Source organism: Myotis lucifugus, unplaced genomic scaffold (assembly GCF_000147115.1).
Source record: "Myotis lucifugus unplaced genomic scaffold, Myoluc2.0 scaffold_526, whole genome shotgun sequence".
NCBI lineage: Eukaryota > Metazoa > Chordata > Mammalia > Chiroptera > Vespertilionidae > Myotis > Myotis lucifugus.
In genome coordinates, this window is record NW_005871574.1 from 522791 (window position 1) to 536289 (window position 13499).

At 56.4% G+C, this 13499-nt stretch overlaps 2 protein-coding genes across 2 annotated transcripts in view; one reads left to right on the forward strand and one right to left on the reverse strand.

The window, feature by feature from the left end:
- EDRF1 (erythroid differentiation regulatory factor 1) overlaps positions 1 to 5787 on the forward strand; it is a 29082-nt gene extending 23295 nt beyond the window's left edge. The window contains exons 21-24 of the mRNA XM_006103981.3: positions 1697 to 1994; positions 3201 to 3316; positions 4234 to 4385; positions 5032 to 5787. Coding sequence (XP_006104043.1) covers positions 1697 to 1994; positions 3201 to 3316; positions 4234 to 4385; positions 5032 to 5188 — 723 coding nt within the window. The 3' untranslated portion in view covers positions 5189 to 5787. The remainder of the gene's footprint in view (positions 1 to 1696; positions 1995 to 3200; positions 3317 to 4233; positions 4386 to 5031) is intronic.
- A 2016-nt stretch (positions 5788 to 7803) lies between these two features.
- Positions 7804 to 13420, reverse strand: MMP21 (matrix metallopeptidase 21). The gene is made up of 6 exons (XM_006103986.3): positions 13033 to 13420; positions 11766 to 11905; positions 11433 to 11574; positions 10410 to 10667; positions 9029 to 9201; positions 7804 to 8128 (listed from the first exon to the last, which is right to left on the reverse strand). The coding sequence occupies exons 1-6, from the start codon at positions 13418 to 13420 to the stop codon at positions 7826 to 7828; spliced, it is 1404 nt and encodes a 467-aa protein (XP_006104048.1). The 3' UTR covers positions 7804 to 7825.
- Positions 13421 to 13499: the final 79 nt, after the last annotated feature.

A 13499-nucleotide genomic window follows, 5' to 3' on the forward strand; every position in this document is an offset into this window, starting at 1 on the left:
CCCCATATTTTTCTGTACTGTAATCAATTGGGTCTTAGTTCGCTAAGGGTATATTTTTGCCTGGGTGTAGTATTTTGATTTTTTTTTTAAATATATTTTATTGATTTTTTACAGAGAGGAAGGGAGAGAGCTAGAGAGTTAGAAACATCGATGAGAGAGAAACATCGGTCAGCTGCCTCCTGCACATCTCCTACTGGGAATGTGCCCGCAACCCAGGTACATGCCCTTGACCGGAATCGAACCTGGGACCCTTCAGTCCGCAGGCCGACGCTCTATCCACTGAGCCAAACCGGTTTCGGCATATTTTGATTTTTAAAATATAGTTAGGCTTTATAAGAGTAGCTTTGTGTAAATCTTGAAGTACCCATTTCCCATCTTCGAAATTTTTTATTGTGAAATAGAGCACGTAGGGACTTACGGGAAACGTCTACGGGAAGAATCCCAAAAGGAAAGCCCTGCGTGCTCGGCGTTGAGGTTGAGGGTGGAAGAGTGCTACAGGGTCCCTGGGTGCCCCTCCCTATGGAATCTCCCCACACCCACAGAGTAGCCACCATCCTGCATTTTCTATGCCTTCTCTGTGTTTTACCACTTAGACAGTATGGTCTTTTTGGCTTTTTTTTTTTTTTTAAGATCTTTTGTTGATTTTTAGAGAGGAAGGGAGAGGGAGGGAGAGAGAAACAGCGATCGGTTGCCTCCTGCACAACCTCAACCGGGGATGGAGCCTGCAACCTGGGCTTGTGCCTGACCAGGAGTCAAACCGGCAACCTTTTGGTGCACAGGACAACGCCCGACCCACTGAGCCACACCGGCCAGGGCAATGTGTACACCTTTACCTGCTTGTGAACGGTGTAGAATGAGCCGTACTGTGCGTTTCTTCTGTGGCTTAGTGGCCTTTCCTTAGCATCACGTTGAGGTTCCTCTAGGTCAGTGATTCTCAACCTTCCTAATGCCGCGACCCTTTAATACAGTTCATGTTGTGGTGACCCCCAATTTCATTGTTACAAACTGAACATAATTAAAGCCTAGTGATTAATCACAAAAACAATATGTATTTATATATGTGTTTTCAATGTTCTTAGGCGACCCCTGTGAAAGGGTCGTTCGACCCCCAAAGGGGTCGCGACCCACAGGTTGAGAAGCGCTGCTCTAGGTGGTGCGTGTGGCTGCTCATTTCCTCAGCGCAGTAGTCTTCGTGATTACATCACAGTTTGTTCATCCCTGCAGTGATTGCTGGACTTTTTGTTGTTCGGCTGAACTTATGAGAACTAATCTCTGAAGAGTCTGTGCACGGAGCCTGGTGCTCAGGCGCCTGTGTGCCTGCGTCCGTCCCTGGAGGCCTGGGCTGAAGGGGCCGCCTCCAGGAAGGCTGCGTGCTCCTGCTAGAGTCCGCTCAGTCCCTCGGGTCGGCTTTCATTTCGTGGGCTTCCTTTCTTAGCTCAGCTCCACGCGCTTCTCTGCACTCCCTTGGGCGAGGGTTACTTCTGAGATGATTGTCCTTGAGGCCCTCGACTCTCCCTTTGCCCACAGGAGGCCCCTAACCACAATTCCAGTTTGCTCAGGTGGCCTCATAGTCTCAAGGCAAAAGCGAGCTTAACAGTCCAGGACAAGCCAGTGGGGGAAGAATGGTCTTTTCAGTGAATGCGCTGAGACGGTGGGCATCCATGTGCCAAACGGGGTTGACTCCTGAGTTACCCAGAAGTGGAGCGAAGGCCTCAATGTGAAAGCTAAAACCGTAACACATACAAACACCGCCACTGAAATCACGCGTGGCCCAGGCGGAGACGAGGTGATGCTGTGGCGCAGCCCCGCCTCCCGCTGCTCTCACTGCCTGTGGTTCCAGGTCGGGGACGAGTACCTCCGGAAGCAGCACCGCGTGCTGGCCGACCTGCACTACGGCCAAGCGGGGAGGCTCTTCCAGCTGCTCAAGGACACGCCCTGCGAGCTGCTGCGGGTGCAGCTGGAGCGGGTGGCCTTCGCCGAGTTCCAGATGAGCAGTAAGTCTGTCTCCCTCCTTAGAGTGGGCGTCGGCGTCAGGCTGGGTTCTCCTAGAGCCAGGCAGACCTGCGGTCTCTCCAGGCATAAGGAGTGGGTTTTTTTGTCTTTGTTCTTTTTCCCACAGTCAGTGACTTTGGGTAGAGACCAGAGTGCCTTTTAAACTTAGAGAAATGGACTAGATTCTATTTGGTGACTAGAAATGTTGAACCATAGCCCAGGAGCCCATATTTGAAAAAAATGGTGACAGGGCAGTTTAGACAAAGATGTAAGTCATCGTGGACAACTGGGGTGAGGGAGCAGCGGGAGAGGAGAGGCGGCCCCTGACTCCCTGTAACATGGACGATGCTGCAGCTGGGGGTGGGCTTCTGGAACAGGCTGCCTGCAGGCGCTGGGCCAGGTCCGGTAACAACGATGTGAGCTCCCGAGGGGGGGGTGGGAGCTTGGTGGTGTCTGGTGGCTGAAGTTTATTCAGGTCAGAGGATAAATCGAATCCTGGCTCAGCTGGTCTGGCTGCTGTGAACAGCAAGTTGGTGGGACACCTGGTACTTAGTGCCACAGAGACTTGCCCAGCATCATGGGGCTGGTCCGTGGTGGGGTGGCCTTCGTGCCGCAGGCTCCTCCCGGCTGGTCCACTCGAACCAGACTCTTCCAAGAGCTGTGCTCGCTCGGCAGGACCAAGTGGGAGGCAGGGGACCGGGGACTAGCTGTTGCTCTAGGCCAGCGGTTCTCAACCTGTGGGTCACGACCCCTTTGAGGGTCGAACAACCCTTTCACAGGGGTCGCCTAAGACCATCGGAAAACACATATATAATTACATATTGTTTTTGTGATTAATCACTATGCTTTAATTATGTTCAATTTGTAACAATGAAAATACATCCTGCATATCAGATATTTACATGATATGTTATAACTAGCAAAATTACAGTTATGAAGTTGCAATGAAAATAATTTTATGGTTGGGGTCACCACAACATGAGGAACTGTATTAAAGGGTCGCGGCATTAGGAAGGTTGAGAACCACTGCTCTAGGCAGACGCACACTTTCCTCTGGGGTCGTTGCTAAGGAAGGTTGGGGTTAGAAGATGTGCGTCTCTTGAGCTCCCTTGACAGCGTTTGAAAGTCAGACTTGTTATTAGCGCATCGACTGGCTGGGGGTCTAGATTCCACGCACAGGACCGGCCACTGCGTGTCTCACACTCTAGGTCAGAACAGCAACGTCGGGAAATTGAAAACACTCTCTGGGGCTCTGGACATCATGGTGAGAACGAAGCACGCGTTCCAGCTCCTCAGGAAGGAGCTCGTGGAGGAGCTGGGCCAGGTAAGGGAGAAGGGTGCTCTCTGTGTTCCATGTCTGTGCCGAGGGGTGAATGCACGTAGCAGGCATGTGGGGGCGTGTGTGTGTGTGTGTGTGCAGGGTGGGCAAAAGTAGGTTTACAGTGGTCCGTATGGAGAAGAATACAACAATTAACAAATAACAATACAAGAATCAGCTGTTGGGCTGCCCCACCCTGTACATACGAACATACATGTCTCAGCTCTGCATAAACACTCACAGTGACTTGGTACGTTTTCTTGGGGGAATTATTAACTCTTGAAGTTGCAGTGTATCTTTACATTTTAAAATAACCACGTAGACCTTGGTTAGGAAGGCCCTGGGGTTCAGTCTGTTAAGTTTTGCTTTCCTGTGTGTTTTGTTTTTCTAAGAGAAAGAAGGGCCTGTGCCCTCTTGTAATTTCTGCTAAACTTCCGGGAGCAATGGGGCGGTGAGTGGGCTGAGCTGGCTCGGGGGGGCCTTTGGTGTGCGGGCTTCCGGCGTCCCTGCTGCTGCCACCGAGCGGGAACCTCCCGGGGCCCGCGCTGCCCCAGCCGGCGGCTCCCCTGGCCCCGGCTTGTCAGGCCCCGTGGGGACCCATCGCCATCCTGTTCCCTTTGCGTCTGATGGTGGGGAGTTAGGTCTTCGTTCAGGGTTAGTTTCTTCTTCGTAGGTGCCTGTTAGTTGTGAGACAGTTTGTGTTGTTTGAGCTCATTAAAGTGATGCTGGGAGGGCAGAGGAGGAGATGCTGCTCACAGCCTCTGCCTCCGCCGCCACCGCACCCATCGGCCTGCCCTGAAGAAAGAGCTGGGTGCTGGCCGCTGGGTTTCCTTTAAAGCTGCTGGGTTCATGGAACCCAGGCCCATTGCTTCAGCGTGAACCGGAGCTGCTGGGAAACTTGGTGAGAAACTCCCTGTTTGCAGCCCAAGAGTGAGGAGCCGACGCCCGTGGCCGACTCGGCTCCTGGTCTAAACAGAGAGGAGGTGCTCAAGCTGCTCGGCATCTTCGAGTCCCGGCTGGCGTTCCTGCTGCTCCAGTCCATCAGGCTGCTGTCTCCCGCCAAGAAGAAGACAAGGTGAGCGCGCGTGCGGGCCTCCTCCTGCACCGACGCTGGGGAGGGACGGGTGTGCTCTGGCCCGTCTTCCCTCAGGACCTGGGGTGGGTGTTCAGTGGGAACTGCTGGGACCAGCCCCGGGGCCTGCACACAAGCTGCGCCGGCATCGCAGCCAGGTGGAGGCGCAGTAGTCCTATGAGTCGGGTCTGGGCTGCGAGTCCGAGGGAATTCTCGCTCCAGGGAGGCAGCCCCCAGATGCTTCCGATGTGAACACCGGCTGAGGGAGCTCCCAGCCAGCCTCTCCCTGGAGTTCCTTCCCAGCGTGTGTCGTCGGACACTCCTTCCTGCTGGGTAGTGCTGTCTGCCCACCTCCACCCCACAGAGTGCAGAGGCCAGGGAGGCAGGGACAGGCCGGCCGTTCTGCTCGCGGCCAGGAGCATTGCCTGTACATTGCGGCAGGCACTCGATTGTGTAAGGAATGGCCTTGGTTTTCATTGATGTGTGGAAAGGAACGTCTAGAAACGCCCAAGCAACCAATCCCCAAGGTGTGGACCAGGCATGACGAGCACCTGCTCCCTGCAGACACGGGGACTGTGACGGGGGGGAAGGGGCATCACTGTTTACGTCCCTTCTTTTTGTTTTGTCCTGTTCTGTTCTGTTCACCCAGCAATAACGTGGAAGAAGATGTGGCCCTCAAAACCAACAAGCACATTTACTCCCAGCTTCTGCGAGCTACCACCAACAAAAACACCAGCCTCCCGGAAAGGATCGACGTCCTCGTCCACCTGTTGGACCAGCTCGCGCGCGGCAGCGCCGTGCAGTGACTCGCCAGGGCCACGCCCCAGGTGCCTCGTCCGTGCCTTCTGCACTCGGGCCGGTTTGTCCACTCGGTGCTTCGTTATTAAACGCGTGGGAGGTACCCGCTCCAGTGGGCACCGCGCGGCAGCACAGCGTCCTCATTCCCCACAGATGGGCCGGCGAGCCCCGCTTCCGCGTGGGAAGTGCCGGAATCAGAGTGAGACGCGGCTCCGCGCTGCTCTCAGAAGCGGAGGTGCGGTGCCGTCACACTGTAAGTGTTGAGTATGTTAAGCTACGTGGGTTTCAGACACAATTATTTTGGATAAATGTTACGTTAGGTCAAGGGGACCTTTACCCGGGGACATCGGTGGTCACGTGGTTAGAGCCACAGCGTTTCCCTCTGAACGGCACGGAAAGAAGTCGCCTTTCTAAGCTTCAGTGCGGGGTTTCCGAAGACCAGCCGTCGTGCAGTTCTCCGTGTTAGTGCGTGTTCTGAAGGACCCACTTCCCTTTGACTTGGATGACAGTTGACCAAGAATAGGTTCTACCCCCACTTTTATTTTAAACTTGAAACTGTGAATAAGGTCAGAAAACTATTTTGAATAAATAAGTTATTTATTTAAAATGTCTTTGTCTTTTTTCATTTCACGTTGTTTACATCAAATTTTGATTTGAACTGGTTTGATTAATAAATTTTACAGCCCTAACCGGTTTGGCTCAGTGAATAGAGCGTCGGCCTGTGGACTCAAGGGTCCCAGGTTCGATTCCGGTCAAGGGCATGTACCTTGGTTGCAGGCACATCCCCAGTAGGGGGCGTGCAAGAGGCAGCTTATCAATGTTTCTCTCATTGATGTTTCTAACTCTATCCCTTTCCCTTCCTCTCTGTGAAAAATCAATAAAATATATTTTTTTAAAAAAATTTTTACAAATTAAGATTTTAAAAGCATTAAAAATAAGGCTCTGCCATCCACTGACTTCTCCCTGGACGTTCATACGTGTCACGGCGACGTGGCTCCCGGCGGCTGCACACACACCGCCCACTCTCCCGGGTCTGGGCGGTGCTGTGCTCGTCCCGCCAGGGTGACACGTAGACTCATGCGCCACGCCGCTGTGGACGAAAGCGGCCCGGCCTGCGAGTCCCCTGCCCGTCGGCCTTCAGTGCCAGCCCTGGGTCGATCCCACAGGCCGCCTGGCAGCCCCTCCGGCGACACCCGAAGAAGGCTGACCTGCCCTGGAAACGGGAGACCTGTTTCCAGCTGGGTTTTCACACACTGCGTCCTCGGGCAGATTGTCAGGGGTCGCCCGACCCCGCCCGGACCCGGCAACGCGTGCAGGCCTCTCTCTCGCCATTTGTCCACTTCCTTGTTGTTTATTTGCATTGTCCTTGGACAGATTTGCATCCATTTTCAAAAGTTAGTCGTTGAAGCACCTAATGTTTTGACTAAATGGTGAAGCAGTTGTGAGTCAGCCATGTCTGCTCGCTGTCCTTGCGGCGAGCACGCGGCATCGCGATCCTCTGTCGTTAGCCTGGACTCGCCCGTGGACCTCTTCCAGTGGATTCCTGATCAGAGAGGGTCTCTCTGCGGAAAGAGCCGGAGGCAGACACCCGAGCAACGCTCATCTTGGCCTGCGGCACCCGCGGCCGAGCAGCCTTTCAGTCCAGGGTAATTTGTCTCTAAGCGAGAAGATACCGGCCCGGCTGTCTTCCCTTGTCAAAGTGTGGTGTGCAATTCCTATGGGAAAGGTGCTTCACAATGTTTTGTAATTTGCTGATTTTAATTTAAAGTTGCTTCAAAGTGCTTGTGTTTTAGCTGTTCCTTTAAAAGAATTGTGGCCCTAGCCGGTGTGGCTCAATGGATTGAACATCAGCCTGTGAACTGAAGGGTCCTGGGTTTGATTCTCGGTCAGGGCGCCAAAAAACAAAAAAAAAAAATTGTGTTTGTGGCCTGATCATGGGACTGTCGGTCCTTTCCCAGTTCCCCTCCGTGCCCAAATGTCCGTCATTCCAGAAGACACGGTTCTGTCTGTGTTAAGAAGTGATGTCACGTGAAAGGTAAAGGGACACAGTGCCTGTCCTCAAGGTCACTGACCTGGGAAGCAAGCTTACGTGGTGAGCTCAGGAGCCTTACGCTGGCAGTGAACTGCCCGGGAGTGTTTCCTGCTCTGAGGGGCCGGCCAGAGAGTGTCTGTCCAGGGCCGTTGGGGTACAGGCCTGTTTTCAAGCAAAGAGCACCCAGGAGTGGGCAGAGCGCACGGCCCCCGGCTGGATGAGGATGCGGGTCCAGAGCGACCCCGAGTTTGACCTGGGGCAGGACGCGCCTGGTGCCTGCCTGCCCTGGAAATGGGGGTGCGCGTGCTGGCAGACGTGCTGGGACCTCGGCCGCGAGCCCTAGCATCCGTGGGAAACAGACGGATTCCTCAGTGATTTTTTTAACCTGTCCTAAAAAAATCTGTAAAATCATTTGGTAAAAAAAAAATTTTCAAAAAATCAATCAAGAAATGGATTTTTAAATCAAGTATTTTAAAAGTTCAATCATACTTTCGCTTTGGTTTTAACTTGGGGCCCTGCTTGCTTCAGTTAGTGAAAATCTGGTGGGTTTTCTAAGAGAAGTCGACTTTCTCTGAGAAGAGAAACCTTTTGGCTCTGTCCACGGGCTGCTTCCTCAGGACACGTTCAGGGTGGAGGTGTGGACATCACACACATCGAACCACTTCTGGGGGATGGGCTGCCGCGGGAACAGGCCGTTGGGAGGCAGCCCCGGGCGCCGCTGCCTGTCCTCGGCGCTGGCCACCCTCCAGTAGGCGCTGCCTTTGAACAGGAAGACGGCCCTGTGCGCGTAGGAGTAGTAGGCGGCGTCCAGGCTCCGGAGCGGGTGGTTCCGAGGCTCGATCGCTGGGAAGACCTCAGTCATCTTCTTCGGGGAAGAACCGAGGACTTGGTTTCTGTTGACATCGAACGCAAACACCTGCAGGGCAGAGAGCACGGCGGGCCTTTCTGAGATCACTGGCTCAGCAGCCAAGCAGGCCTGTCTGTCACGGCACCACATCCCCTGGGCTCCAAGTTCTTAACATTCGCCCGGCCCGTGTGGCTCCGGTTGAGCGCCGACCCAGGAACCAGGAGGTCACGTTCGATTCCCCGTCAGGGCACATGCCCCAGTTGCAGGCTCCATCCCCAGTGGGGCGTGCAGGAGGCAGCGGATCCATGATTCTCATCATTGATGTTTCTCTCCCTCTCCCTCTCCCTCTCTGAAATTAATAAAGATATCTTTTAAAAAATATATAAGGTTCTTAATTTTCCACATGATGGGGTGATCTGTCATTGCCATTTAGGCATGCACTAACAACACCACCTTTTTTAAATTTCTAAATTCTTACCTGAGGATATATTTATTGATCATTAGAGAGAGGAAGGCAGAGAGAGACAGACAGACATTGATGTAAAAGAGAAACATTGATCAGCTGCCTCCTAGAAAGTACCCTGATCAGGATGGACCTCCCGGGGCTCGGGACGATGCTCGAACCAACCACGTCACCCGGCCAGGGCAGCGACAGCACAGCCGTTAACCAAGAACGTGGTCGCCTGACATTTCAGTCAGGGATGGTAAAAGCAACACCAGGCCCTGGCCGGTGTTGCTCAGTGGATAGAGCGTCGACCTGCGGACTAAAGGGTCCCAGGTTCGATTCCAGTCAAGGGCACATGCCCAGGTTGCGGGCTCGATCCCCAGTGGGGAGCATGCAGGAGGCAGCCAATCAGTGATTCTCTCTCATCATTGATGTTTCTATCTCTCCCTCTTCCTTCCTCTCTGAAATTAATAAAAGTATTAATAAAAATAAAAGCAACACCAGGCTGCACAGCCTCCACTTACCCAGGACCCTTTGAAGAAGTAAATCAGCTGCTTCCTTCGGTCATAGAAGGCGGTGTCCAGGGGACTCGGGATGCCAGGAAACCCTTCTGAGATCAGCCGGGGGTAGCTGTGTCCTTGCTCATCTTTCGTGTAGGCCTGATCCCTGTCGCTGTCGTATCTCCAGTACCGATTTCCTGGGAGCCAAACAAAAGTGTTGCCGTGGCTTATTACCGCTAAGTCGGAAAGGACAGAGCAACAGCTTTCCGTACAGGCCCCAGCCGACTGAGGAGTCCTGCGGGGACTGTGGGAGGAGGCTGGACTCCCGCATCTGAGTGAGGCCTCCCCCCAGATGAACGCTTTCCCCGAGTTACTTCTAGACTTGACCCCAGGGGTCCAGGTGTTGCCAATATCGATTACAGTCAGGACTTAAACCACAGAAGGGTGTGCTCCCTACTCTGAAACATCCAAACTACAGAAGTCTGCCGGAGACCATGCCTTTATGTCACTGAACTGAAAGAATGCTTTGTATGACGTGAAGGAACATTAGGACTAAACGTATTCATGGATTTCTTAGGGCAGATTTTGCATGCAAAGTTGTGTCAGTCTGGCTCTTGCCTCGGGGTTAACTCCCGGCTCCCATTTAAAGCAACATGGCTCTGTGCTGGGACTCCGGCTGCAGGGGAAGGAAAGGCAGCGCCTACACACACCGCTGCTCCGGGTGCTCCCCAAGACCGCCAGGCCCCCACCTCGGGTCCTGCCTCCCCCAGAACACTGACCCTCCCACCCAGAGCTGCCTCCATTCCGTGCTGCCTGGGCCTCCCATTCGAGGCTCTGGCGGGGCTGACCCTGTCCTTCCAGCCTCACCCATCGTGTGTGCGCCTGGCCACCTCCAGGGCACAGCTGCCTCATCCGCTCGTTCGCTCCCAGCCTCCAAGCCCCCCATGGCCCCCAACTCAGGGTCCTCTCCTGGGCACTCCAGGTCCTACCCCTTCTTCCAGTCCTGACTCCTGGGGCAGCTTCCGCACCTGATTTGGGGTCACAGCAGTTGTCCCCACTGCTCGCTCTACCCCTTCACACACTTGTCATTGGGGAGGGGTGCGAGGGGGGGGGGTTTCTCTCCAGAATCAGATGAAAACTTCTGCAGGGAGGGCGCTTTCTTACAGTTCTTTGGCAACCTCGTCAGAGCCCCGCCCAGTCCACTCACTCATTCATTCGATGCATCCATTCAGTGCCTGCTTAAGAGATGAGGACACAGCACAGTCCCTGTGCTCAGAGCTCACAGCCCGACAGAACTGACAGAATTAAGTTTAAGAGCGTTACGGACGGCTCCCCAGTCAGGGCGCAAAACACTCTCCGAAAGCACTCGTTCAAGAGAAACAGAGCCGGCCATCGGGACCCCTACCTTTAAAAAAATAGCGCTCGTCTCTCCTCCAAGTCCAGATGTGGACGAAGGCGTCTATGTTCTGTGCTGGGACCCCGCGCCAGCCGGTGAGGATGGGGAGGGGGTCCCCGTACCGGGTCCGGTTGTTCCGATTCTCGTACAGCCAGTACCAGCTGTTGCGGAAGAGATAGGTGCTGAACCGAGCCGTGGTGTCCCCGAGGGGGGTCCGCTCCTGGCGAATCCAGTCGAAGGCGGTGTCAAATGAGCCTGCGCAGGAACCTAAGAAAAAGCCCGGCCACTTGCCACCTGGCGCCGACACCAAGGGTTCCTGCTGTCACGGTGACTTGTGCAGAGCGTGGCTAAGCTGAGTGTTCTATGGAGTCACCTGAGAGCAGGCCCCCCATGGGGGGAAGCAGCCCCCCCCCGGCTGAGTGGGGGAGCACGAGAGGCCGCGGTGGCCTGCTGTGGGCACGCTCAGAGTGGGGTCTCCATGGAGGGAGATAAATGTGTCCTGGCACGAGGTATTCAACAAGCGCACTGCGTGCCGAGAACAGGCGGCTGAGTCGCACAGAAATGGGGACAGTCCCTGCCGCAGACGGAGAAACAGAGGGCAGCTTCCCTTCCCTGCAGCCTCAGCGCCAAATCATGAATCCCTCCCAACAGGCGGTTAACCACCCGCACTTCGGCCCGAACAATCAGACCTTAGAGCTCCTCCCGCAAGGCCATGCTGCTCTTCGCCTTGAGGTTACAGCTTCTTCCCTCGCTCCCAGCTCTCGTCCCTCTCCTGGGACGCCTGGCCCGGTGGCCACTGGCCTAGAAAACCACCGCGTGCCCCTCCTGCCTCCAGGGAACATACTGAACCGCGGGAAAGAGAGGACGCGGGGGAACAAACCCAAGAGCATGCGCTTAGCTCTCCACGCGCCTGGTCTGGGCAGGGCTGCCCATCACTGCTGCCCCAGAGCCGGCAGGCAGCTGCTCGGGTGTCAGACTGAGGAGGGGCGGGGCCCTCTGTCAACTCAGAGGGTGCCCTCCCAGAAGTCTTACCATACAGCCTCTGGATTGCTTTCCGGTCTGACCAGTCCAACTCGAACGCAGGCCCGCGGGGAAGATAATTTGGCTGCATTATGGATCCTGCCCTGTAGCTGTGAGGCAAGCCGAGGACGTGGCCAATCTCATGGACGGCCACCTGGAAGGGAACACAAGCCATGGGTGCAGGGCCAGCCGGGGGGTGGGGGGAGGGCAGGGGGGGGCAGGCTGTGCCTGGAGAGGCTTGGGCAGGAGGAGGGAACTTTCTCAGGAGGACAGGCTGGCCGCCTGGACTCCCTCCCGCCCACGCTGCCCCTTGCCCCGTCACTACGATCAGCTGCGACCACTCACCTTGAGGAGGCTGATGCCCATGTCGCTGGTGGGCGGGGTGAAGTGCTCGTCATCGTCAAAGTGAATATCGCCCAGGCGCCAGGCGTGTGCAAACTCCTGCCCGACTCCATCGAACACCCGAGGACAGCCCAGGTGCCGGCCTGGCGGGGGAGGGGGGGGGGCAGGTGAACGAGGAGTGCCCGCTGCACAGACTCCCCACCTGGCGGGACCTGGGAGCACAGACCTGTTCGGTCCCCAGGCCCCAGGGGCTGGCTGTCCAGCCCGGACTAATTCCTCCACTTGAGGCTGCATGAGCCGCAGTTCTTTATAAACTGTTACAAAGTCTAAAGACACAGCCCAGCCCCACTGACTGTCTCATCTATGAACCAGAAGGTCACGGTTCAATTCCGGGTCAGGAACATGCCCAGTTGCAGGCTCAGTCCCCAATGGGGGGTGTGCAGGAGACAGCCAATCAGTGATTCTCTCTCACTGATGTTTCTCTCTCTCCCTTCCTCTCTGAAATCAATAAAAATCCACAAAGTCTAAAGACAGAAACAGCTGCGCACTAAGTGCTGTGGGAACGAGCGGAGCTGGGGGCGGGTGGCCGTGGACCGCTGCAGGCCATGGAGGAGGAGGAGGAGGAGACAGGTCTGCGCTGGCCCCTGACCGCCTTGTGGTCAGGAAGTAAAGCTGGCGCTGTCCACGGTCACATCCTTCCATTCACATCGTTTCCAACCAACGGTGCTCTGGGCGCTTCTCACACGAGGACGTGACTCCAGGGAGACCGTGGGGCCGCCTTCGGGACCCCTAGTTCCCAGAGGGGGCTGCTGAGAAGTGACTGTGTCCAAACCCACGCAGCAGGAGGGGTGGGCCTGGGGAGGACCGGCCATCTGCCTTGTGCCCTGAGGAGCCCACCGAGCCCACCGAGCCCATGTGAGCACCTTGAGCCATGCCCCCTGGCTGACCTCCTCTGACGTGTCCCCATGAGACCCTCTGGGCTCTGCAGGGTGACACGCGTGCCCTTCCCAGCGAGTTGTAATAAAGCAACATCCACAGAGGCTTACAATGCGCCCCCAGGTGCCATCTCAGAACAGCCAGGCAGCGGGTTGGTGCCACTGCTCTGGGTGACTGAGGCGAGCAGGAGGCCAGGGTGGGGTTCCCTGAGTCGGTCTGTTTGACCCGAAGTCCCCATTATGCTGAGGTCCCCGCCTCGGCCTATGGGAGAGGCAGAGCGACCCGCCTGCCAGCAGCGAGGACAGGTAGGACGCACCGTCTTGGCCCCTCTCACCTCGTCCAAATCCCAGCTTTATGTCAACCATGGCCCCCGGGCCGGCGAGGTCCTCCCGGAAGGTGAGGGGGGTCACCTCGCTCCACATGCGGAAGGCCAGGCGGAAGACGTGCCGCTGCTCGTCCGCGGAGAGCTGGCGGCTGTAGCCCTCCCCCACCAGCCTCCAGCTCAGGGTCCTCTTGGCGAAGGCCTGGGCGCCCCCAGCCTGCGCCGCGTCCTCGGGTTGCCGGCCAGCAGGCGCCCGGAGCAGCGTGTGCAGGTAGCGCTTGGGGCGGGCCTTTGGGGCGGGGGCCAGGGCGGGGGCGGCGGGGTCCGGGGTGCGGGTGCTCACGGGCCTGCAACGGGGGCCGGCGTGTCGGGAACGCCCGCAGCCGGGGGCCGGGTTCATGGCCGCCAGGTGGCCGGCGTCCCAGCCGCCCGCTTTGCCGGGCAGCGCCGGTTGACCCTTCTGGAACCTGCGCAGAGCC

Excerpts from the sequence above, each read along its gene's own strand:
- MMP21 (XM_006103986.3), bottom strand. The coding sequence starts at position 13,420 with ATGAACCCGGCCCCCGGCTGCGGGCGTTCCCGACACGCCGGCCCCCGT. Across the intron at positions 11,575-11,765 it reads TGGGCATCAGCCTCCTCAAG|GTGGCCGTCCATGAGATTGG; the intron begins GTGAGTGGTCGC and ends GTTCCCTTCCAG. Across the intron at positions 10,668-11,432 it reads AGCAATCCAGAGGCTGTATG|GTTCCTGCGCAGGCTCATTT; the intron begins GTAAGACTTCTG and ends GCTTTTTCTTAG.